The sequence below is a fragment of the Cuculus canorus genome, chromosome Z, assembly GCF_017976375.1.
Source record: "Cuculus canorus isolate bCucCan1 chromosome Z, bCucCan1.pri, whole genome shotgun sequence".
Lineage (NCBI taxonomy): Eukaryota > Metazoa > Chordata > Aves > Cuculiformes > Cuculidae > Cuculus > Cuculus canorus.
The window spans coordinates 58,881,631-58,908,962 of record NC_071441.1 but is presented as its reverse complement, the minus strand read 5'-3'; the positions used below and the strand labels follow the sequence as shown (position 1 = coordinate 58,908,962).

The following is a 27,332-nucleotide window of genomic DNA, read 5'->3' as shown; positions in this document are numbered from 1 at the left end:
TTGTTTTTCTTTGCCATTTTGTCACTTTTACATTGTATGGGGTTTGTATAGAGTATAAAGCAGTTTCTATTCTGTTCTTTGATACTGTGCAGTTCATACGTGCAATACAGTCATAAGCCCGTGCCCTGGAGGATGGGCATGGGCTTATGTAGTCAACATGGAAGAATCTTTCTTACAGTCACTGCAGACCACTGTGAGGAAGTGATGTCAGAGGACCAATTTCCCTTAGTTTTTAATATGTATCAGACATCAGTTGAACGTTAACCAAGTTTAATTGCAAAATAGATTAAATATTAGAAACAAATTGGGAACTGGAGCAGTTTAGGCTAATCAAGAAAATTAGGTATAAAGTCCAGCATTTACTGGATTTTTTTGTGTATTGAGATAGTTGTAAGTAAACAAAGTCGATATTGAGAAACTGTGCTATTGGATGAGTGTATGCAGCAACCAAAATTATGTACGCAAGCACCAATTGTATAAAACACAAAGAATCATAGAATCATTAAGGTTGGGAAAGACCTCCAAGTTCATTCAGTCCAACTGTCATCCCAACCTACTAAACCATCTGCTGAACTGCCACATCTACACACGTTTTAAACACATCTAGGGGTAAAGACTCTGTCGCTTCCCGGGGCAGCCTCTTCCAATGCTTCACGTGTTGCTTTCATGTGCACCATCTCTAGGATTCACCATGCCAAATGAGTACATAAAGTAAGATCAGGAAACAATTTGTGTTAAGGAGAAGGGTCAAAGCGTCAACCTGCATTTAACTGTATAGATAGAGAGGTACACTTGTTAAATATTTGTGAATGCAGATAAGCAAACATGCAGTTTCTGTTAATCTTCACTATTTATATTGACCTCTAATAAAGACTGGGTGAGATATAAACAGTCTTTTCAATTGCAGAGTAAAGCCATCACTACCTGTAAGGAGAATTCCCTCAGAAGCAAGATTTAATGGGACATTGTGGAGCCACTAGTTTCCATCATTAAGCCTGTTTTTTTTTTTTTTTATCTGCACTGCTATTTTGCTGAACTTATTTACCTTACTGTTAGAACAATGCACTCTTTTGCAGCTCTTTAGGTCCACAAACTGAATCAAAGATGCAGGGGAACAACTGATGTAATGATTTGTAGATGACAGGCTAATAAAGCCAGGTTTATTCAGACTGGAGAAAAGATGGCTAAAGGGAGACCTTAGAGCAACTTCCAGTACTGAAATGGGCTATAGGAAAGCTGGGGAGGGAATTTTTATCAGGGATTGCAGGGATAGGATGAGGGGGAGCAGTTTTCAGCTGGAAGAGAAGAGATTTAGATTAGATCTTAGGAAGAAACTTTTTCCGGTGAGGGTGGTGAGAACCTAGCTCAGGTTGCCCAGAGGAGTCGTGCCCCATCCCTGGAGGTATTGAAGGCTGGGTTGGACAGGACTTTGAGCAGCTTGATCCAGTGTTCTTGCCATGGCAGGGGGATTGGAATTGAATGGGCTTTTAGGTCCCCTCCAACCAAAACATTCTGTGATTCTGAGATTTGGGAAAATGGATGGGCTCAACAACACGGGATGAATAAGGCAGCTAAAGTTGTGTTCCTGGAAGACTATCTTTAACCAATAACGTCGTGTGGCAATGCTGCCCATTTAGGGGTATGCTGATGGCCATTTTTGTTTAGAATGAATGTGTTTTAAGGGTTATGGTGAACATAAACTAATACAGCTGAACTGATATCTCCTAAGGGCAGCTTTTTGACACTGTTCAGGACTATTGTAACACCTGATCTCTTGAAGTCCAGGGACACAGAATTCAGTCAATTTGCGGAATTCTGCTGAAAATACAAGATTGAGTGCATAGAGGGTGCCAGGACTCTCATAAGGAACTTTCTTTCAAGAATACTTGTGCTACTGGTTAAAGTAAAATTTAGAAATGCCAGCATTTGAAGTTCTAGATAAATTTGGATTGTAATTGAGAATAGAAACATTTAAAGGGGTACTTTGCAGTGTGTATTTGATACTTTGTTCTTTTTTTTTTCAGCTATCTACATTAAAGTTATAATTTAATACTTAACCTTCTTGTTAATTGCTTTCATGGGCTGTTTCCTATGCAGGAAGTGATCTCCAGAATGGCATTTTAGGATTCATTCCAGAAGTACAAAGTGGCCTTGTGCTTGATGAAGACTCAGAAAAGAGAGAGGTTCTGCTCCCTGTCACAAGGCAACCAAACAGGTGCAGGCAACAGCTGATTCCCAGTGCCCTTCCCACACACTGTGATGTGCTGTGTTAAATCACAGAAGCTGCCCTCAGTGGAAGAGGTTATCATAGGCTTGTATAATAAATTTTTGCCTTTCTGCAACTTTACTATCTTGGCAAACAGGCTTTTAAGTTGTCAATGTGATTCGGTTTGTCACTGTACTGTTATAAAGCGGAAATGGGAAAATATATTTTCCATCTCGTACTGTAAGGCTGCAAGTGAGAAAGTTTTGCCTTGGATAAATTATTTACATTGCTAAAGGTACAATTCAAAGCCCCATCTCCTTCTATGATATATGTAGGTACGGACACTAAAACAAGCAGTTAGGGAGTTATCTGAATATCAGTGTTTGCTTGTCTTCACTCATGCAGATACTGTGTTTTTCCTAATGAACATGTGTATATGTCTCACATTTATGTGTACTTTAAACAAATATGCCCAAATACTTGAAGTTCCATAAACTTTTAGGAAAGCCAGATTCTGTCTGGCATTTGAGGTCACTGTTTATTACATGATTAAAGAAAGTACTTGAACACATCCTTGTCTTCCCAGCACCAGTGTTTCCTTTTCAACTGATCTCACGTTGTCTGAGACAAAAATTGAGTAGATTCCGGATGCCTATTATTGCTTTATTTTCTTCCTTTGTTACTTTTTGGTAATCTAAACAGGATTTATAGGAAGGAATCAGAATAAAAGATAAAATGTTTCATCTTAAAGCAGCTTGTTCCCTAGTGATAAATTTTGAATAATAGCACAAAAGGTATTTCCCTCTGTGGTTTATGTTTCTTAAAATAATAATGCCCTCCATCGATATACATATGCTCTTTTGATTTGTTTATAGGGCTTTTGAAGATGTGAAGATCTTTTGGCGCGTGACCTTTAATAAAACAGCTGTTGTCCTTTTGAAGGATGGTGTGAACTTGGAGAAAGAGCTTGTATCTGTGATGGGAGCCACTACCTGTGTGGCAGGCCAAACCATATGCAATATCTCCATTGAAATAAAACCTGATAATGTAAGTATTGCTCATGTATGTCCAGTGCTATGATAATGAATTGCCTTTTATACAGGTGAAAAATAATGTTTCATCTAAAGATGAAAGCAGCTTGAACTCATAGTGGTAGCTTGACATTTACTGTCCTCTGCAAACACAGAATCATTTACCTTGGAAGAAAACTTCAAGATCATTGAGTTCAGACATAAACCTCACACTGCCACATCTGCCACTGAATCATGTCCCTAAGCACCACATCTACACATCTTTTAAATCCCTCCAGGGACAGTGACTCTGCCACTTCCCTGGGCAGCCTATTTCAATGCTTCACTACTTTTTCAGGGAAGGAATATTTCCTAATATCCAGTCTAAACCTCCCCTGGTGCAGTCCGAGGACATTTCCTCTCATCCTATCACTTGTTACTTCAAGGAAGAGACCAGCACATATCTTACTACAAACTCTTTTCAAAGAGTTGTGGAGAGCAATGAGGTCTCCCCTCAGACTTCTTTTCTCTAGGCTAAACAAGCCCAGGTCCATCAGCTGCTTTCCATACCCCCTGTGCTCCAGCCCCTTCATCATCTCCATTCCCCTTCTCTGGATACGCTCCAGCCCCTCAGTGTCTTTCTTATTTCAGTGTGCCCAAAACTAAACACGGGATTCAAGGTGCAGCCTCACCAATGCCGAGTAGTGTGACTTAAAAATTTGGGAAGGAGATGAGTATTTAATTTAAATAGTAAATTGCAGATCCTGGATTTTCAAAAAACAATAAGAAAACCATCATGGAGTTATTTCGGTGAGATGTGTATTCATATACTGGAATCTTATCCTTGGCACAGTAAAGTTTACATCCATCTAAGCACTTCTTAGGGTAGTTTATGGAAAGCATATCCTGTGAGTAACAATATCTCATTCAACAAAAAACTTCTGTTGCAACTTGGACATAGTTTTACATGCCTAAATCTAACACAATAATCCATGAAAACCCTACTCAGTCATAAAGCTGCAGAAAAAAATGAGTGTCTAAAAATCTGCTGCTGTGCATACTGAGTTTGTGAGCAGAGTTCAGTTTAGCTGCCGTCCTCCATTACAGCTACTTGGTGTTTGTCAGTTGGGTCTGACGAAGCCTAAGTGCCTCGAGCTGCTTCTCTGAAATGCAGGTGACATAGAATTAATGAAAAGCACAGCATTCAGTTATTTTTAGTGAGAAGAGAAGGAAAGCATAGTATTGTGTGAACCCCTAGTGGTTAGAGTGGTCCTTTAAGAAAGGAAGAATTAGTCTTTGTCATTCTTCCAGAGCAGAGGGTTTCAAAATTTCCGAGATATAACACTAGCAGCCAGGTTAGTGACAAAGCTGAGGTCTGGGGGATGGAAAAGGATAAGATAGGAAGGTTTCCATGGTTTTTCTCATTACATTCTAGAAAACAATGCAAGATGTGGGATATGGGAAACTGATTTCCCACTAGGGAATAAAGTTCATTCCCTTAGTTCCATAAGAGGGCTCTTTTCCTTCTTTGTCTTCAGATGTTATAGAGAGCCAATGAATAAGATATATAAATGAGTGGCGCAGTGGCTGCCTCACTGAGCACACTGGGGTGTTGAATCTGTTTAGCCCACGGGGTTGAAATCGTTAATTAATGACAGCAGTGTAGCAGCTGCAGAGACACACGGTTGTACCACATGAGGCACAGGTGTATGCACTCTAACAGGTGCCGATGGAAGGGTAAATTTCCTATGGCATTCCTGAAAATTTGTGCCCATCATTATTTCATCAAAATCACTCCACCTAAACAATTATTGAACAACTCAATTAAAATTATATGCTATTTAACCCCTCAAATATTTCCTAATTCTTTCAATTTCTCCATGGCATAGCTTATAAATTAGTAACAAATACATTACAAAATGATGAAGTAATGAGTATATTCAATAAATACTTTACATTATTATAGCATATGACATATTCTAGTTTTTGAATGACTTTACTTAGTCAGCTGTACTGACTTCCTTAGCCAAAGAGCTGAATCTTGCTTTCCTATAGCTGAAGTAGGGTTTCCAAAAATCCAGAGCTGGAACAAAAAACTTATGTTTACTAATAAAAGAATTCACTTGGGTGATCATTGTTTTTTTCCATATTGTCTTAAAAAGAGCTAATTTTTGCAAGTTTACTGCTTCACGACTGCATCTAATAGGTAAAAATTACATATTTCCAATTATTTCTGGAATCTTAGATGTCTACTTCTAAACTTATTATGTTTGTATTGTAGATACAGAATAAAACAGGAGACCGAATGTTGTATTATGTTTTTTTAAACATTATGTTTTTTTAAAACATTATGTATAATGTTTTAAATTAATATTGCCACCTGATTTTAAATAAACAAGCATTAAGAATGTAGAATTGATTAGACTAATTCTTTATCATATGAACAGTAAAATTCCATAGCCTGTACTTCTAAACTCGTATAAGATTCCTCTGTATCTTAAACCTCACAAAAGTCTATCAAGTAATATCCCTAAGCTTTGGGATTTTTTATAAATTCAGTTAAGTGTTCAAGTCTAATAAGATTTACTTGCAAAGACTTACATAAACTTGTTAGTATTTAAGCACTAGGGCTGTGCGTAAAATGTTTTTTCAGAATTTCACCTGAGTTCAATACTTGAATTCAGAGAAGTTAGTTAATTGCAGCTTCAGAACTGTGCACTTAAGACTTCTATGCAGTTTTTCCAGTAGATGTCTACATGCTTTTTTGTCAGGCAAAAAGAAAATGAAAGCAAATTCCCCACAAGATGTACATCTATGTAAATCCAAAATCTGGCATACGGTGCTCTTGGAGAGTTTACTGTCATGTATTATGACAAATTTATAATCACAATAGCTGTGATATTTAAATAGTCACTTTATTACAATTATTTCCAAGCAAAATTCTGAGCTTTTTGCTGTTATACATGACAGAGTGGTGCCTATTTGGATATTATCTTCAAGATATACTACATTGTGCTTATTGCACATCCTAGGAATCATGCTTGTAGTGAGTGTAAGTACGAGCAATCCGTCAAGTATACAAAATAATATATACATTTTTAAAAGCTGAACCTAATTAATAAGTCTTATAATGATACACAAATCATCCCTCATTTACAGGTACCTGAATTTGAAACACATTTTTTTGTTGAGCTGTATGCTGTTGGCACAGGAGCTGCATTGAATAGCAGTGCCAGATTTGCTGTTGTAACAGTCCTTGAAAGTGATTCTCCTCATGGCTTAGTATATTTTGCTGTGGGATCTCGTTTTGCTGTGGCTCACAGGAAGACAACGTTAATCAGTTTGCAGGTGCTTAGAGATTCTAGTACATCGGTAACGACAATGGTTAGCTACAGCATGCAGGTAAGATGACTCCTTCTCCTTCTCCTTCTCCTTCTCCTTCTCCTTCTCCTTCTCCTTCTCCTTCTCCTTCTCCTTCTCCTTCTCCTTCTCCTTCTCCTTCTCCTTCTCCTTCTCCTTCTCCTTCTCCTTCTCCTTCTCCTTCTCCTTCTCCTTCTCCTTCTCTCCTTCTCCGTCTCCAGTTTTTGAGATTTCTTCCTCTGAAATTAAGATTTTGTCATGACGGGTATGGCTACAAGATTCAGATACCAACAAACTTGCTGTGTTAAGTCACAAATTTATTAAGACGCTTAGGGAAAGAGAGAGAGAATTTTCATTAATTTTTATTCCATATTCTTGAAGTACTAAATCTGAAAATTGTTATGATTGCAAATCTTGTGCTGAAGTCAGTTTTATCATCCCCATTCATTTCTGTTATGCTTACAGCTTAACACCAGGCTCTTCTAACTGTTGTCCCTTTTGCCTCTAAATGAGTACTTTATTATTGACAAGTGATGGAGATTCCTCTTTAGCAGAAGTAACAAAACTGCTAAAACACGATTCCTTCCAATTTGTTATAGTTGTGACTCCAACATCAGGGCTGCAAGAGTTCCTCTAAGTTCACCATCACATTAGAATCCTAGAAAAGAATCATAGAATGGTTTAGGTTGGAAAAGACCTTTAAGATCATCAAGTCCAACCATCAATCCAGCCCTGCTAAATCTGCCACCAGACCATGTCTAGTACGATGTCTATTTGTCTTTTAAAAACCTCCAGGGATGGTGACTCAACCACGTCCCTGGGCAGCCTTTTCCAATGCCTGACAAACCTTCCAGTAAAGAAAAGCCTCCTAATATCACACCTAAATCTCCTGTGGTGCATCTTGAGGACATTTCCCATTTTCCTGTCACTGGCTAACAGGGAGAGAGGATATTGATATTCTTTCCAGCCCAGAGTTCGTGATAAACTAGCTGTTATATAGGGAAGACATTGCTACTGTCCAGAGTATATTTAAGCTCAAATATGGGGGGCAATTCCTTATCTGCTTGTAATTTTTATAGAACAACCCCTCTTTGGACAGTTTTAGGTTTTAAGGATGTATGGCCAAATACCAAAGTATTGGTACTACTAGTACCAGTAAAATAAGAGGTCATGGCAGACAGCAAGGGTGAAGCGTTAACTGGAAACAGAATGAGATGTTTATCTCATTCCTACAGAGCACTTTTATTACCATTTATTTCCTTGTTTCCTAATTCTCAATTGGAAGGGATAAACCAAAAGAAGCTTCTCATTTGAGATCACATGTGATCCCATTCTAGAGCCATTTTGAACAGATAAACACTACATTGGTTTACCAAATTCTTCTATGAACTCAAAAAAATGTCTTATTTATTCCATGAGTGAACTCTACTAATTAAAACTAAATCTTTTCAAAACTAATCTAATATTTCACAAGTAGAAATCATTGGTTTTTACAGTAGGAGACCTTTACAGAAGAGTCACTGCGCTTATTAAATAAATAAATACTATTAAAAAAATCATACATCTGAAAAATAGCCCAGAAGGTTAGTTTCCACTTAAGGAAAGTTTATTATATTACCAGATATAATATCAATGTTATGGCAACTGACAAAAAGAACAAGAATGCAAAGAATGAAACAGTATCTGCAAACCTCATGGAAGGTAAAAATAGAGCTACTTCACAGGCAAATGAGGCCATATAACATTCCTAGATAAGGTCATCTCTCTGCTTTTCATGTGTATTCTGTAGTGTTTTCTTTGCCTTTGGATGTAAATGGATTGATCTTGTTTAGAGTATTTAAAGTGGGACTGAAAAAATCATGAATCAGTATTAATTTTGGCACAAATTTCCCAGATGTTTTCTTTGCTTTTGTTTAGTTTTTATGTATCTCTATTGCCTGTCTGTACCCTGAACTGAGGGAAATGATGCTGCAGACATAAATTTACATCAGCGCCTCTGGAATTCACCTTATGGATGTGCAGACATTTCAGTAATATCTTGTCATCCTAAAAAGCTTTGTGATTTTTGTTCTGGAAAACAAAGACTGGGATGCTCTTTACTACTGATAATTGACATAAATATTCTAGGTTATTGCCACTGACTGGAAGTGACAGACTGCTGTTTCAGGGAGATAGTTCATTTAATATAAATATTCTATTGCTCTTAAATGAGTTTTGAAAGAGGCTTTCTTTTTTACACTTTCAAATTTTATGTATTTAAAGTATGGTATCCTACAGCAGCTGTTTTTGGACAGTTGTATCTATCATAAAATTACCCAAAAAATCTTTTGGTTTGTTTCAAGGAGCTACAAAAACCTGAACCGATTGGTCGGACCTTCATCTCTCTGGCTGTGGCAGGACAAGATTTTGCCAGATCTGATGGTTTACTGACTTTTGAACCTGGACAGAGAAATACGTTTCTGGATGTAACTCTGACTCCAAAGACGGGATCTTTAAACCCTTTTCCTAAAGGTTTCCAGGTCGTGCTTTCTAATCCCACTGGTGGTGCGAGAGTAGATGATGTGTATGGTATTGCTAACGTCACCATTGTCTCAGATTTGGACTCCTTGCCAGTGTGGGGAATGATTGATCAACTGCATCAGCCTCTTGATGACACCATTTTACACAGAGTCCTCCAGAACCTGAATGTCAAAGTTGCTACAGAAAATACAGAGGAGCAGCTTACTGCTGTGATGCATATAATAGATAAGGTGAACTTTTCCTGCTCTTTCTTGAGTGAACAATGACTTTAATAAGAGTGTAATAACACGTAAGGCTGTGATAAGATCAAGGTTAACATCCTCAGCAGTGACCCAGGGGCACAGGCTGCAAAGGTAAAAATAGAAATTGTGAAGTCCCACAGTCATGAAAGACATTTGTCTGCCACTAATTAGGGTGGTGGCAGAAAATAAAATATCAAATTGTTTGAAAAGAGCAGCCAGTATACATTTTGCACATGTAACTGTAGCTCAAGATTTTCTGTGGTGCAATTTTTTCACTTTCATAGAGTTATTATGATTCTTGATTCTCAGGCTACATCTTTGTTGATTTTAGCTCTGGCTCAAGATAATCAGGCACAAAGTTTTCTCATATCTGATCGGCTGACTGCAGTCAACACACGAGCAAACCCTACCAGGACCAGCTGGAGTCTGTTGTACTCCTAACCAGGCATGCAGCTTGTCTTTTTTCCTGCAGTGGTGTTGTTATTTGTTTAATAATCAAATCACTGCCTAGAAGGCAAATCATATCCTGGGCTGCATCAGAAGTGTGGCCAGCAGAGTGAGGGAGGGAATTCTGACCCTCTACTCTGGTCTTGTGAGACACCCACCTAGCGTTCTGTGTCCAGTTCTGGAATCCCCAACATAAGAAGGGTATGGAACTGTTGGAACAAGTCCAGAGGAGGTCACAAAGACGATCTGAGGGCTGAAGTACCTCTGTTATGAGGACAGACTGACAGAGTTGGTTTCTTCAGCCTGGAGAAGAAGAGGTTTCAGGGACACCTTATAGTGGTCTTCCAGTACCTGCCGTGGACCTACAAGAAAGCTGGGGAAGGACTTTTTCCAAGGGGCTGGAGTGATAGGATGAGGGAGAATGTCTTTAAATTGGAAGGGAAGGATTTAGATTAGACATTAGGAAGAAATTCTTCCTGCTGAGGATAGTGAGCCTCTGGCCTGGCTTGCTCAGAGATTTTGTGACTGCCTCATCCCTAGAGATTTTCAAGGCCAGGTTGGATGGGGCCTTGAGCAACCTGATCCAGTGGATGGTGTCCCTGCCCATGGCACAGGGGTGGAACAGGATGATCTTTCAGGTCCCTTCAAACCCAAACCATTCTATGATTCTATGATTAGTAATTGTATCTTTATGTAGTTTTCACATAAACTGCACTTCATTCCTTGGCAGCAGTGATGGGAAAGTGAAAAAAATATCCTGAATTTTCAGAATGAACTTTTACATAAAATGTTCATTTAATGAGGAAAAGTTACAAGCAGACTTCTGTGCATAACATTTTTGATTTCTCCTCCTCTCATCAGGTTACAGATATACGTGAAAAACAGTTACTCACTGTAAAAATTAGAAGTCTTTTCTATGAGATACTCTGTGCTTTGGCTAGCCCAAAACGTGAGGATACACGAGGATATAGCTTGCTTGCTGAGGTGACTGAGAAGTTTGCTTTTTCCCTGTTGACTGGGATAATGTGTGGATCACCAGGAGAGAGGTGAGTAAACTTGAATTCATATGTTACATATACATAATATGCTAAGGGGTAGATGTGGGAGCAGGATGTATTATTTCATTTCTAGATCAATTATTGCCTGGAAAAGTATTCATTCATCTGACTAAGAAAATAATATATAGTTGTATGATGGAGAGTTGTGTTCTAAGGCTTAGATAAGAGTAAGTAACCCAAAATTTCTACTGGCATTTTGTAATTTCTGTGTGCTTGGTTTTGATTATTGAACATTAAGTAAAATTATTTAAAACCTCTTTATACTTCTTACACTAACAAAAATTCATACTTTTTCATCCTCTGTACAAGAAGGAAGTTGAGAGGTTGGGGGTGCATCCAGAGAAGGGCAATAAATGTGGTGAAGGGTCTGGAGCACAAATATTACAGGGAGTGGCTGAGGGAACTGGGATTGTTTAGTCTGGAGAAGAGGATGTTGAGGGGACATCTCATCACTCTCTGCAGCTCTCTGATAGGAGGTTATGGTGAGGTGGGTCACTTCTCCCAAGTGACAAGCAGTAGGACAAGAGGAAATTACCTGAAGTTGTGCCAGGGGAGGTTTAGATTGGATATCAGGAAAAAAAAATGCTTTATGGAAAGGGTGGTCAAGCATTGGAAGAGGCTACCCAGGGCAGTGGCGGAGTCTGCATCCCTGGAGGTGTTCAAAAATTGTGTAGACATGTCACTTCGGGGTATGGTTCAGTAGGAACGGTGGTATTGGCCTGATGGTTGGACTGGATGAGCTTTGAGGTCTTTTCCAACCTCAATGATTCTATGATTCCTATATGTAGTTTCGAATTGCTGATTTTGTGTACAAGCACATATTACACTGTGGTCAGTCTAATTGGCAGGGGAAATGAGAGACCGCAGAAATCAGTAACACTCTTTCATGAGACATATACTGCTTAACACAGTGCATTTTTCCCACTATGAATAAACAACTAGTAGTTGAATTCAGAAAGAAACAGGCATTATTTTTTTCCCCTCAGAAAATCACCATAGATTTCTTTTTGGGATGTAACTTTTCTTGCCATTTCCTAAGTTGTAGGGGGTATGAGGCCATTCTCAGTAAGACAGTAAATAGCATAAATATCAACACTATTTTAAACAGTGTCCAGAACTTAAAAGTTCAAATTCTTTATTCCAAGTTTTTTTGCAGAAGCTGTTGGGAAAAAGAGGTAAAGCCAGATCATCCATTCCAATACCTCTCATTCATGTAGACTCATCTCTACATCAAGTTATGAAAATGAGCGTTATGATAAATTAGCTCAGTTCCACTTACCAGTGTTGTTGCTCTTCCATTTCCACAGAGGTAAAAATATCCTCGACAGCTGCCCATACATTACAATAATGGCTCACAACTGGTTTCCTCAGCAAATCAATGGACACAGATTTGATGGGAAAGATGGGGATTCTATTCAAGTACCTGAACATCTACTAGAGATCTCTGTTGTATTATCGTCTCCTCGAGAAGAGACCTGTGAATCTGTACAGTTCACAGAATACAGCAGTCAGCAATGGTTTCTTACTGGAGACAAAGAACTTGCTCTGAAAAACAAGGTTTGAAGACAATGCAATTTCTCTTTTTCAATAAATAAGTTTAGCTATTGCTCAAAACATTTTAAACGTTTAAAATAATGTGAATGTATTTGTGTGTGTTATTAAAATGTGGAGTGACTGTTGAACTTTAGTGTTAAATTTGTATTTATGTTTTACATGTCGTCTCAGGTGTTTTCTATGAGTCTGAAGGGTCGGAGTTCACTCCCTTTGAAAGATAACAATGAAGTAATTTATCGGATTTATGCTGCAGGAAGTCGGATTGTTCCACAAAAATCTCAATGTCTCCTCTGGAATCAAGCTGCTGAAAGGTTGCTTTATTATTCTGTTTAGCTTTCCAGTTTCTACCATCAACCTGTGTATTTGTCTAAGATGTGATTTACACAGATTAGATCATTTGCAAGTATAAAATTAATCTGTTTCCTATCTGTCTCTTTTTCTGAATTTTTCTGGCCTTGGTACCAGCACAGAAAACTTCCTATTGATAAAATGAGTAGTTGTTCCATATCAGACGTTTCTCATACTTCTACTCCTGACTTTTTTCACTACAATACCATTTAGATTATATAGTGATGTGCTAAGCAAAACTGACAGGATGTAAATGCCAGAATAGCATCACTTCATTGATATTAATGAAGTACTCTTTACAATTGTTATCAGGCAACACTTTAAGTCCATTCTTACAATTATTAGTTCTTACAATTAAACCTGCATTTCTGATTTCTCTTCAAGTCACTGGCTCAGAATATTCCTAATTTACTAAGATCCACTCTTTTCTTGGAATCTGTGAAAGACTGTGTAAGTCAACTAGAAAAAGCTGTTAAGGGGTAGACTAGGGATATCATCTAGACTAGTATCTGTACTCTCTCATGACTTTATGAGCTGAATGTGATTTTGTGTATTTCATACCCCAAATGATTTGCCTAGCACAAACTTAAGAATTTTCACAAATATTCAGAATTTCAGCACATCTTTTGACAGTGGTCTATGTATTGCTATATATACAACTATCACTTTTTGACAGAAATGCCATCTCCTGTTCCTTCTTATTTTAATATTACTGCTAGTAGCTTGAGTTGATGTCTCCTGGTTTGTAGAAGAAAGAGTGAACTGCTGATCATTTTCCATTCTTGTTGCTATTCATACCATTCCAAACCACAGAATAAAGTTTTCTGTGTATACTCTTTAATGCCCTATTATTTGATTAGCCTGTGTCTTTCCTGTACACAGAGCACATATGTATTTGGAGAGAATTAAGTTCTGTATCTTGCTGATAGAAATGGATTGGTTGGAGGGGATGTTAAAGCCTATTCAGTTCCATCCCCTGCCATGGGCAGGGATACCTCCCACTGGATCAGGTTGCTCAAAGCCTCATCCAACCTGGCCTTGAACACCTCCAGGGATGGGGCAGCCAGGACTTCTCTGGGCAACCTGGGCCAGGACTTCACCACCCTCACAAGAAAACATTTCTTCCTAATATCTCATCTAAATCTCCACTCTTTCATCTTAAAACTGTTACCCCTTATCATATATAAACTATTTCTCTTCAGAAAAGAGGTGCGGCAGAATTTACTTGCGTGCTCTCCTTTTCTCTAAACACTAAACCACAGAGCAGATGTGATTGCCACTAGAAATGACTTAGGAAACCACCTGTACTACCCTTTCTCAAAGCAGATCAGCAGGAAAGAAAACAAACACAAATTTTCTTTCAAAACAACAATTAGCAATATAAAGTGAAGTGTTCTTTATAATGGGGTAAAGTGTTAACTTATATATAATTTAACTAACAAACTATTGAAAAGTCATACAGACCAGTGAATCTTGCAGAACTTTAAAAAATGTGGGCACAAAAATTCTGTAGTGGAAACAAAATGTGCATTATCACTTATTTACAATTTTTTTTTTAATCGCAAAAGTAAAAAAAAAAGCTATTACTAGTATTTCATTTTCTTGTAAATGTGTCATTCTGAGAATTTCACCTCAAAGATTACACAAAACACCTAAGCAATAGTTTAGAAAGCCTGGTATTTTACAGATACAACAACAATTTTCAACCCTGCTTATGATTTAAATTACATAATTCCATTTCCAACATTGTCAATATTCTGTTTTGCAGCTGGCTGTCTGATAGAGAGTTCTGCAAGGTGGTTGATGACACATCAGACTATGTGGAATGCTCTTGTTCTCATATGTCCATTTATGCAGTTTATGCCCAAACTGATAACTTGTCATCATACAATGAGGCTTTTTTCTCTTCTGGATTTATCTGCATTTCAGGTCAGTTGATTTAAGACACTTTTCTTACTTATAACAACAAGACTGATTGATTTTTAGTGATTTTAGTAACCGGTGACAATCTTTTTTTAGGGGGCTATTGGAAGGGGTTTAACTAACTTCATGGTATTAAAGTTCCCATTTGGTTACATATTTGCACACTGGCAAATTTTGTGACTGACAAAAGAGTCCAGCAAAGAAATACATTTCCTTATGACGTTTTATTGAACCATACAAAAGAGAAATACGTTTTTCATTTGGGGGAAGAAATTTAAAAACCCTAAATTCACGTGTGTCTCCAGCAGCAGTACAATTGTCCTCTTTGACAAATCTTTCAAACACTATTCTACCCAGCTTGAAAGCTCTTTAATGACAGTTTACATGCAGATGTGATAAATTTAGTGAAATATATTCCGCATCACATGTGTTGAGATCCGTTACACTGCTGCCTAATTGCTACCTCACATTGTGGGAGAAGACCGAGAGTTTAATGTGTGAGGATTACAGCTCACTTCATGGATGGCTATGATAATATTTACATGGTCCCACAATGTCAGGTGGGAAGAAGGAGATCCAAGTCTTAAACTCCACTTGCTTCTGAGAGAAATGGAAGTTTACACCTTTCACATTGCAGTCAGTTCACTATTGCGTTGCAGGCAGTCCCAGATGAAAGTACATTTTACTCCTGTTGTTCATAGGCACCACATGAGCAGGAAGCTGAGAGTAACAGGCTTACTAAGAAAACATGTTAAAGGTATTCTTAGTCTAACCTTGAGGCACTCCAGTGGGGTTCGGGATCTGCTCATTGTGAGGGTTATGATTTCTAAACTTCGTGATCACTGTAAGAATGAGAAAGAAAGTGCAAGCAGCTAAATCCTCTATTTATCCTCTCTCAGCAAACTGCCCTAACAGATCAAAGCTAGGCTCAGTAATTATTTTACAAACACAAACATCAAAAAGAAGACAAACAAAGACGAGCAGACTTTATGGTTTTCACCAACTTCATACAAATCAATTGTTTTACTTACCAATAATGCAAGAATTTTGTAGCAGATAATCAGGTTTTGAAACACAGTTAAGCTTCTAAGTTAGATTGCATTAGTGAAAGTGGGGGACAAAAAAAGGCAAACTCTAATAAACAAACACAATTACAGGTTGACAGAAAAAAAACCTGATGAGACAAATATGCAATGGAATGCAGAATGCTATAGAAACTGAAGAAAAAAAACGATACAAAGTAAGCCAATATTCTGTAAAACTGAAGCTAAAAGAAGTCCTTTGCTTAACTGGAAGCAGTAAAGACCTAGAGATCTTTATTCTGTACTAGTGTTTACAGTAGTCATGTGTCATTGGAATGTATTTTAAAAATTAGAACAGTTTAGTCTAGCTAAGAGTTTGCCTTGAATATAACTGCAATGCCTCTCAACGTCTTTGGCTGGTTGACAGTATTTCCTCTAGTGATTATATATTTCTATATATAAATCTTGTGATTAACAATTGCTTTAGATTTAAGAGCTATAAGGATATTATTTATTTCTCTAACATCTCCACCTATGTGTGAAGACTAAAATAAAAAAGTAAGACCAAAAGAAAAAATAGCACTGAAGAGTGAACTAGAATATTATTATTAGTTCTGAATTTTTCTTATATTGATAGTTGTATTAATAGCACCAGCTGACTTTTTAAAGGTTTAGGAGCAGTTCTTTCTGCAATTAATTATTTCATTCGCATCTTACAAATACTTGTACTTGAGCAGCGAGTCTGTCTCAAGAGAGAATAAAAGATCTGCCTTAAGTATCCAAATTCATGCCCTTCCTAGGGTGTGGAAGCGTACAAACAATTAACTCTGCATGAGGTTTAGCACTGTTTTCCTTAGAGGCTGAGCTTCCCCAGGGCTCTTCTTTCAAGAATTTCTTTCTGGTAGGCAAGGGGCCCTTCCCATTTCTGTTCGTGTTCACAATGAATTAGTGACGTTAAAATTAGTGTTATTCTTTCCGAGTGCTGCTGTAGTAGATTTCTACGCTGAATACGGATGGAATGGGAGGCTGGCATTTAGAAGTTTATATCTATCAACTAAAGCAATGCTGCCCATCTGGAGGCATTTTTTTTATTGATTTGTTCCTAAAACCATTTTTGGACATGGTAATACAAACACTAAGAGTTGCCTTTGCTTTATATTTAACTGTTATGACAATCATCCTTATCATTAAGAAATTATTTAAAAAAATGAAAAGATTACTTATTTGCATTTTGGTTCCCAAGCCTATGAAAAGTGAAACTGAAGTTAGTGTTTCAGTGATAAATTAACAAGTGAGCCCACTGTGAACCAGAGTGAACATATCCTTTCTGCAAATTTTGGGAAGTTTTGGTGTTTTTTTTTAATGATCCACACTTATAGGAGATTCAGTATTGTTGTTGTTACCTAGCACGCTTTATTAGCCTAAGCTTTAAATTTTCCTTTCTTTGTTGTTTGTTCCTGTGTAGGTTTCACTTTGGCTATTATCTCCCACCTTTTCTGCACCAGGTGTGCAATGTTTGCAGCTAAACTTCTCACTCACATGATGGTTGCTTGTTTGGGTACTCAGGTAAGAAAAAAGGCTGAATCCTCTAAGTGTAAATTAAGTGCATCTTTACTTTTCTTTTCCTTCTTTCCATGGCCATGTCTGAACAGACCTCCTTTTCTTCTCCACAGTGTCAATGTTTTTGGAAAACGTAAAATTTCAATATATGAAATGTCAAAGTAATTCACTGTTCAGATCCCATGTTGAGAATTCAATTGAAATTATCCAGGTTCTGAAAACATTTAGTGAAAACTTAAGGGTGATAAAGCCTAATAACAATTCTGCATGTGGAATAGCAAATGTTTTGATAAGGAATATAATTGAGACAAAAGAGTTTCATCATTAACATCATTACTTATTAACTAGATTAATGTCACTAATCATAAATTCAGTGGGAAAGGTTTATTTTGAGTAGTAGATGATGAAAACTCTTTTGCATTGTAGCATTTGTAGGAAGGTGTAGTTATGAAAAATTTAAATAATAAAAGACAATAAACTGTAGAAAGTGTTCCTAATTCTGTCATACTGGTTCAAATATTAGGTGGTAGGATGTCAGCAAACTGAGCATATGAAAGGAGAATATGTCTCTCTATCCTATAAAATATATCTTCCTCAGCTTTGGTACATCCGGTGAAATGGAAAACTATGAATAACCTCAAGGATCTTAAAATTACTTTATAGAAAGATTCCTTAAGAAGGAGATTTTGTATGTATTTTTAATGCTATAAAGGTGATTTATAACAAGTTCAAATATGTGCTGAGGGCAGAGATGCTGTGAGAATTTAATCATATTAGCAGGCAGGTAATTAGAGGAATGTGTCACAGCAGGGAAATACTTTGTAGATAAGTGAAACAGCTCCATGCTACCTGTGAAATTTAGCAACTGACATATCTCTCAGACAACATTCTTTTGAACTGCTGTGGTTAGTATATAATTTTATTCATGTTACCTCATGGCATCGTTCTTTATTGTACAATGGAATGCATCGATAGCATTCATCACACAACTGAACTTACAATGAGCAGGAAAGTTTCTCAGAGCACTTCTAGAGGTGGTAGGATACCAGCAGGTTTCGTGCATCTTGGCGTGTAAAAGTATTTTGACATCTCAGTTCTTGATGTTTGAAACATATAATTAATTTTTCTTAATAGTTCTATGTAGTTACAAGGACAGATCATTTGTTCCAGGAACCTGTATTGTAATTGGTTACTAGAGTACAAATGTGCAGACTTAATTTGGGACACATAGCTCATAACACAGGTAAGGACTTGCATATGGTAATGGGTCAAGATTATACAAAACCAGACTACTGAGGGCTTTACAGCCTATTTGCCATCTATTGATTTGATTTTGCAGAAGCTTCATTGTGGTGAGTGTTGACTTGCCTGTGTTTCTAGAATTCTTTGATATTTTGCATATAATGGAACTATCTTCATCCATGTTGTGTTCTTTATATACCCAATACTTTTCCATTTCTTTGGCAATATGTTTCATTTTCAGTACAGTGACCTTTGTTTCTTTTTACATTTAGTTTCTTTTTCACAGAAGTCTTGGGTTTTTTTTCTATAACGACTCCTTACCGGGTCATTCAGACCCATTAAAAAATCTTAACATGTACAAGAAGTATCTTTAAACATGATATTAAAGGGTCATTTTCATAACTATCTACACCTTATGTGAGGAGGCGAAGCCTAAAAATGTTTTCAAAGTTCTCACACCCCCCAAATAAACCTATTAAATAGTATCCCAAATCAGAATTTGTGCACTTTAAGGCATCATTTGTGTGTTACGCCTTGGTTCTTAGTTTCTGTAGAGTTATTTTGTAGGATAACTTTATTTCCCTTGGGAGTTGCTTAGCTGCAGTAGTAGTTAGTGAATGTATGTATTTCTGAAGATAACCTGAATGTGATTTCCCTGATGAACTGGTAGAATTTTAATTGCAGGTCTTAATAAGCTGCTAAACCCATGTTCCTCCATTGTCAGGCCAATGCTGCAACTACTTTGTGGTAAAATGAATATGACACTATTGCACACACACTTGCCAAAGAGTGTCTGGTCAAACCAGGTACAGATATGGGAAATCTTTAACTTGTCATATTCAATTGAAATTCAGTTTTCATGAAAGTAGTGTAAGTCAACTTCTCTACAAAATCTTAGACTCATAGAATGGTTTGTGTTGGAAGTGACTTCAAATGTCATCCAGTTACAACCCACTGCCATGGACAAGGACACCTCCCACTGGATCCGGTTGCTCAAAGCCCTGTCCAAATTGACCTCCAGGGGTGGGGCAGCCATGATTTCTCTGGGCAATCTAGATGATCTGTGTGGAAGAAATATGTATGGAAGAACATAAACGAAAGCATTTATAAAGCTTGACCTAAATGGGAACTAAAGTTAAAAGTTCTTGCATTTTCTGTTAAATACATCTTTATTTAAATGTTATAAACATCAGTTTTAAGTGTTCATATACTTATATGCAAGCGTATTGTCAGTAGTATGCCTAGCAACGAAAGACAAACAAGACAGACCAAAATATTGCACCATTACTAGGAAACGTTTGCTGGGGTTGGTGTTTCGATTGTGGTGTAAGGCTTCTAGCAGACAGATCCATGTTTCAAACAGTAATTATTGTAATATTATAGTTTTCTTCTCAAAATTGGCAGGACCATGGGCATGGGCGTGGCTGGAGACCAGCTCAGGGAGAGATTAATGGCCCAGGGATAAATTTAAATAGAGATTCTGGGCCTTGGAGCAGAGGGTATCAGGGGAGATGCCAGTTGAGACTGATCAGGATCACTAAGATTTATTAGTCCACTCCATGCCCTGACATAAGGGCAGCTTTTCTCATTTTTATGTTGCTCTCCAGCAAGTATTTTAAGCATGAAGAGAGGGTTTGAATGCCTTTGTTTTTCAGTCATCCTTCTTGTAAATAGAATAAATTTTGAGAATTAGAAAAACTATTTGTAAAAAAAAGTACATATCCAGGAGCTAGAGGAGCAGAACAAAGCTCCCATGATCCAAGACGAAGTGGTTAGAGACTTGCTTGGCCAGTTAGACACTCAGAAGTCTATGGGGCTGGATGGGATCCACCCAAGAGTATTGAGGGAGCTGGCGGACCTGCTTGCCAAACCCCTTTCCATCATCTTCCAGCAGTTCTGGCTGACTGGGGAAGTTCCACTGGACTGGAGGCTGCCTGATGTTATACACATCTACAAGAAGGGCCAGAGTGAGGACCCAGGAAACTACAGGCCTGTCGGTCTGACCTCAGTGCCGAGGAAAGTCATGGAACAGGTGATCTTAGTGCTGTCATGAAGCACATGCAAGAGAACCGAGTGATCAGGCCCAGCCAACATGGGTTCATGAAAGGCAGATCCTGCCAAGCTAACCTGATCGCCTTCTATGACAAAGTGACTCGACTACTGGATGAGGGAAAGGCTGTGGATGTAGTTTTCTTAGACTTCAGTAAAGCCTTTGACACAGTTTCTCACAGCATTCTGCTTGGGAAACTGTCAGCCTCTGGCCTGGATACTCTCCTGGATGGAAAACTGGTTGGATGGCCGGGCCCAAAGAGTGGTGGTAAATGGACTCAACTCCAGCTGGAGGTCGGTAACAAGTGCTGCCCCCCAGGGCTCAGTGCTGGGTCCAGCCCTGTTCTATGTCTTTATCAATGACCTGGATGAAGGCATTGAGTGCACCCTCAGCAAGTTTGCGGATGACACTAAGCTGGGAGAACATGTCAATCTTCTGGAGGGTAGGGAGGCTCTTCAAAGGGATCTGAACAGGCTGGACTGCTGGGCTGAGACCAATGGCATGAGGTTTAACAAGGCCAGATGCCGGGTCCTGCACTTGGGGCACAACAACCCTGTGCAGTGCTACAGACTAGGAGAAGCCTGGCTAGAAAGCTGGCGGGAGGAGAAGGACCTGAGGGTGTTGGCTGACAGCCGACTGAACATGAGCCAGCAGTGTGCCCAGGTGGCCAAGAACACCAGTGGCATCTTGGCTTGTATCAGAAATGACGTGGCCACCAGGTCCACAGAGGTTATTCTGCCCATGTACTCGGCACTGGTGAGACTGCGCCTTGAGTACTGTGTTCAGTTCTGGGCCCATCACTCCAAGAAGGATGTTGAGGCTCTGGAGTGTGTCCAGAGAAGAGCAATGAAGCTGGTGAAGGGGCTGGAGAACAAGTCTTACTAGGAGCAACTGAGGGAACTGGGGTTGTTTAGCCTTGAAAAGAGAAGACTGAGGTGAGACCTTATTGCTCTCTACAACTACCTGAAAGAAGGTTGTGGAGAGGAGGGAGCTGGCCTCTTCTCCCAAGTGACAGGGGACAGGACAAGGGGGAATGGCCTCAAGCTCCACCAGAGGAGGTTCAGGCTGGACATCAGAAAAAAAATTTTCACAGAATGGGTTATTGTGCACTGGCAGGGGCTGCCTAGGGAGGTGGTTGAGTCACCTTCCCTGGAGGTATTTAAAAGACGAGGTGCTCAGGTACATGGTTTAGTGGTTGATAGGAATGGTTGGACTTGATGATCCAGGAGGTCTTTTCCAGCCTAGTGATTCTATGATTCTATAATTCTATGAAAGAGGATTTTAGCAGTGTGACAGCTTAGCTAGTTAGCTAGCTTGGAAAGGAAGGAAAGACAGTTTGTTAGCAGCTGTGGCTGAATAGAAAGTGGCCCTAAGGTGGAGAGAAAAGAGAAGGAATGTGTTTGGCAAGAGTGAACAGAACTACTCTGTTAGCTGTTCTGAACATCTGAGACAAAATCTTTGTACTGTTACTCATGTTGTATTATGTTGGCATGTGTTCTGCCTAGAGAGAACTAGCCTGATCAGGAAGCCTAAGTTTAACAGAAAGATGTTTGTACAGCTATACCCACCTACAAGTATTGGGAGAGTATACATATGATTAGACATTTACAATACAATTATGTGTTCTGTGTTTTTGCTAACCAATGACTCTGTATGGGAGGACTCATCGAAGACAGTTTTAATTGAGAGCTAATTATGTGAAAATCAGGACTTAATAATTCCTAGTTTAAAAACAAGGAAAATATTAGTGCTTTGCACTAGTAATATTTAGGCAGTAGCAGACAATGAATTTGTACCTAGGAGTTCTCAACCTACTCTAGAGAATGAAGGAACCTGGTGTTTCTGAGTGCAGTTATATTTTTACCAGGAAGAAAATCTAACCTTTTCAGGTTAGCTCCACTGTTCTATACATATGTGAATAAATAGTGTTCCTCTATCTGCACTGGATGTTCATTAGGCATGTAGTATTTTTTTTTTTTTTAAATTGTAGCCAGTGCATTAATTTCTATTATCTGTAGGTGGCAGTCAAGCCTTTGCAGCACATTGCTCAGAAATTTGCTCTGCTAAGACAATTCTTGCTTTGTGGTTGCTCACAGTAAGTCGTTACTCTGCCAGTGAGGGGGAATGGGGATTCACAATATTCGACCTTCATTTCATTCTTGGTGTGTCTAGAGCTTCTGGTGCTAATGGAGCATTTGTAAAGCGTTCAAGAATGGATGTTTTGCTAGGTGTTTGGTGAAAATCATTGGAAAGACATAAAAGGCAATATATTTAAAAAGGGTTTTGTTTTCTTCCCAGTCTGATATTTACTCAAAGAATCATGATGTCTGCAAGAAACATTATTTCTCAAATCATTAGTTGTTTGTTTGTTTAATCATCAAACTTCATGCAATAATGCCTTAAATGTATAAGGAGAAAAATTATTGGGCTGAGATTTTGACTTTTGGAGTATATTTAGGTGAAGATATATGTATTTGAAAAATTAAAGTATAACAAAAATATACTTCCCAGTGTCTCGATACAGCCATACTAACCAATAAAGTTCTCCTTTTCAAAAACTTATAAACCTAGGTTACAGTCTTTAGTAGACACTATTGCTTAAGGCTCTCATGCTTTTGCCTGGAAATACCCAGGCAGAAATACATCAATAAGCAATTTTTACATGGGTTTTGCATGTATGCTCAGCTTGATGCATCTTGTTCACGCTGTATTTGAGTGTGGATGCATAGGACGTCTCCACAGCACATGGTGAGTATTGCAAATGAGGTGAATGTGTGCGAAATGCTACATTTAGATTTTCTCTGTGTGCTGTGCTGAGCTGTTTATGTACAGTAGCTAGTTCTCTGGAATATTTGAACATTTCCAATCTGTTTAGAGCAATATTTGTGTATAATTGGCCTGCTCTTCTTCTGTCCAGTAATGCAAAATTAAGGTCCAACAGTCAAATAGTAAAAAAAGGCACATTGGGAACTGTGTCATCCTATTTTTGTCAGACAGTAAGTGTATATTTTCTGGTTGAACCAGTCCTCAAGGTACAGTAGTACTTAGCAGTATCATCCAGCACTGTAATAACTGCAATAATTACCAGTCTGGCAAGCCAAATTCATCCTACCATTGGCTTTGATAGAAATGCATGATGAAGAATTATACTTACCATTTAACTGTTTAAAAACAGTGTGTTATTCAGTCTGTGCTGAAATACACGCATGCATATCACTTACGTTTTCTAAACAGAAAATGTGCAAACAGTCCTAGTTAAAAGAATATTGTTAAACATATACTTAAAAGTTATATACAGCAGCCTTGGTGGAATTGCTCTTTTATTATCTGGAGTTACTCAAATTTGGAGTAAGATAGAAAGCATAGTTCTGCCAGAACTAAGATAGATTTTAAAGATATGTTTAAGTCTCTAAGAAATGATGCAGGAGCAGAGCATGAATGATCATAGACCCTGTCTGCGACAGTATAGAAATGAAACCTCTGCATCAACTATGAAAAGTTGCTTCTATTTTGTTGTCCTTAACCTTAACCCTTCTTTTCCAAACAAGGAGAATTCTCACTTTCTCCCATACATAATCAAAATCCTAAAGGAATTGTCTTATACACCCATATAAGGGGAGTTTACAAAGAACATTCCATAGATTCATAGAATCATGGAATGGTTTGGGTTGGAAGAGACCTTAAAGATCATCCAATTCCAACCCCCTTGCCATGGGCAGGGACACTTCCCACTGGATCAGGTTGCTCAAAGCGTCATCCAACCTGGCCTTGAACACCTCCATATTTGGGGCAGCCACCACTTTCTTGGCAAATATGATGGACAGAGAGATCCTCTGTACTATCGACCACAGGGGCAGCAAGTGATTGTGTGCCTGCCTCTTTCTTTGCAGCAGAGAGAAGCCTTAATCTCAGTTCAGTCCTCCCTTATGGTAAGCCTGTACTTTTCCGTCATCAGTTGGGAAATACTAATTAAGAAGGTTGATACTAATACTAATTAAGGTTTCTGAAGGAGCCCGGTGCAGAACTTCACTAAACGGCATGTACCTGTGAAATATGAAACTCATGGAACAAGAAACAACAAACATTTCTATGCATGACTGTACAGTTAGGACCCAGTTGCCTAGGGTGAAGGAATTTGCTTTATAAAACACAGTTGTCTTTGAAGACAAGTAGGCCTGAGATTTCCTTACTCTGATTTCTTTGCTGTAACCTGACAGCAGTAAATAATGCTGAATATGATACCTCTATCTGTTTATGAAGTTGATGAATCCGTAGTGTTTGACTGGGCACAGAGTAAACAAGACAACTAGACCCAGTAATCCATAATTGGGGCCTACTCTAGAAATTCAGCTCCATGTTAATTTTATCCTGTTACTCTTCAGTACAAAATATTTCAGTAAGGATGATGAGTATTAGGTAGTCTTCCATCTTTAATGTCAGTATTCCTGTCAGTGAGATAATAATGTCTAAAAGTTCTCATTTAGAAAAGGAGAGATAATACAGGTGTTACTTAAAATGGAAAGTGGAAAAGACTTCCACTTCTGTTAGAGGAATATTGTAAATAATTCAATAAAATGGGCATTCTTTGTATTTTGGAGTATTTGATGCTGCTAAAGTGATCAGAACCTCCCTCAAATGAGTCCTCAGCCATTAAATCCCTAGATGGGATATTATAATGGCTAGATTTCTTAAAGACATTTTGCAGTCTCTCTGTCCTTGCCAAACTCGTGTAAAGAAATTTGTGGAATATTTCATTCATCTTTGGATCAGTGAAGTTTCTATACTATGGACAGATTTTCCTGCTACACCTCTAGATGTCATATTTCTTAATGAAGCAGGGTAGCTCTTCTGGTAATCATTTGGTCTCACAGGAACAAATACGTAAATATTATTGGAAGTCTGGCTTACATTACTTCCAGAGAGGCTAGGGTTGCACTAAGGAGTCAGTGTTAGACTTCAGTTGGTACCACATGATTCACCTAGCTGATCAAATATAAAAATAATAATTATGTTTTCTGGTAACTTTGTCTGTATTGTCTTGTATTTGGAGTAGAAGAGTAGTGAAATTTGTTTAATTTGTTGCATTTCTGTTAAAGAGTTCTGTTCAGCATAGCTAGCTGGTAGCATGTCTAGCATAGCTGGTCATGTCAAAAGGGAAAGATGCAACAATAAGATTTTATGTGGGCAAGCTGCTTTCACCAGTTCCTTGCATGGCATTTGTGTGATCATAGTAAATAAATATTAATTGCTTTACAACAGCCGTCATGCCATTCCAGGGTATGTGATGTATATTTTGTAGTCCCACTGATAACATGTTCCAGTATAATGCAACATGTAGTGATTTCTTGGAGTCACACCTTTTTCTTTATTACCTTTTCAAGAAGAATTAGTGCCTAGACCTTTCCTCACAGTGACTGTGTTAGTGAGTCCTATACTAAATTAGTTGATTACTTGTTAGCTGATGACAGTCATTCCCACAAAGAGAGATCATAGTGTTAAGTTCATGCAGCTTCTTTCAGAAGCAGTTTCAGCCTAGTAATAACTATTAGGGGATTAGTTTACATAAAAGACAATTTCGTAGTAAAGTAATCTGAATTGAATGCTTTTACAACAGAGCTATAGAGTTTTACGATCAGTAAGGCTCTGAGGGCCCATCTCTATTACATTATGTTACTACTTGTGCATCTGCCATATCCAAGAAGAATCAGACAGTTAAAGCTGGAGCTATTTAGGGATTTGTGGTAGAAGACATTATAATTTAACTCAAGATGTGAGTGAATTTATAAGCTCTATTGATCATATATATCATAGAATCATAGACTGTCCTGTGTTGGAAGGGACCTTAAAGCCAATCCAGTTCCAGCCCCCTACCATGGGCAGGGACACCTCCCGCTAGATGAGGCTGCTCAAGGCACCATCCAATGTGGCCTTGAACACCTCCAGGAAGGGCTCATCCACAATTTCCCTAGGCAAGCTGGGCCAGTGCCTCAGCACCCTCATCATGAAGAATTTCTTCCTAATGTCTTATCTAAACCCCTCCCTTCCAATTTAAAACCGTTCCCCCTCGTCCTGTCACTACAGGCCCTTGGAAAAATCCCTCCCCAGCTTTTCTGTAGCCCCTTCAGGTAATGGAAGGCTGATATAAGGTCTTCCTGAAGCTTCCTCTTCTCCAGGCTGAACAACCCCAACTCTCTCAGCCTGTTCTCCTGGCAGAGGTGCTCCAGCCCTTGCATCATCTTCTTGGCCTTACTCTGGACCTGTTCCAACAGTTGCATATCCTTCTTATGTTCGAGATTCCAGAACTCGGCCAAGTACTCCAAGTAGGGTCTAACAAGAATGGAGTACAGGAGGAGAATCCCCTCCCTGCTGGCCACGCAGGGACCTGCTGGCCACGCTTCTTTTGATGCAGCCCAGGATACAGTTGGCCTTCGGGGCTGCAAGCACACATTACTGGCTCATGTTGATCTTCTCATCAACCAGCACCCCAAGTCCTTGTGTGCAGGACAACTCTCAATTCTTTCATCCCCCATCTGATATTGAAACTGTGGATTGCCCCAACTCAGGAGTAGGACCTTGCACTTGGCCTTGTTGAACCTTATGAGGTTCACACAGGACCACTTCTCCAGGTTGCCCAGGTCCCTCTGGATGACATCTCATCCTTCAGACATGACAGCTGTACCATTCAGCTTTGTGTCATCTGCAAACTTGCTGAGGGTGTACTTGCTTTTCCTGTCTATATAATCAATGAAAATATGAAACAGCTCTGGTCCCAGTACAGACCCCTGAGGGA

At 38.6% G+C, this 27,332-nt stretch overlaps 1 protein-coding gene across 1 annotated transcript in view; it reads left to right on the top strand.

The window, feature by feature from the left end:
* ADGRV1 (adhesion G protein-coupled receptor V1) overlaps positions 1–27,332 on the top strand; it is a 277,900-nt gene that overhangs the window by 108,198 nt on the left and 142,370 nt on the right. Inside the window, exons 74-82 of the mRNA XM_054054954.1 lie at positions 2,098–2,215; positions 3,082–3,253; positions 6,376–6,618; positions 8,919–9,326; positions 10,647–10,831; positions 12,151–12,400; positions 12,569–12,708; positions 14,514–14,674; positions 17,156–17,256. Of these exons, the coding sequence (XP_053910929.1) occupies positions 2,098–2,215; positions 3,082–3,253; positions 6,376–6,618; positions 8,919–9,326; positions 10,647–10,831; positions 12,151–12,400; positions 12,569–12,708; positions 14,514–14,674; positions 17,156–17,256 (1,778 nt within the window). The remainder of the gene's footprint in view (positions 1–2,097; positions 2,216–3,081; positions 3,254–6,375; positions 6,619–8,918; positions 9,327–10,646; positions 10,832–12,150; positions 12,401–12,568; positions 12,709–14,513; positions 14,675–17,155; positions 17,257–27,332) is intronic.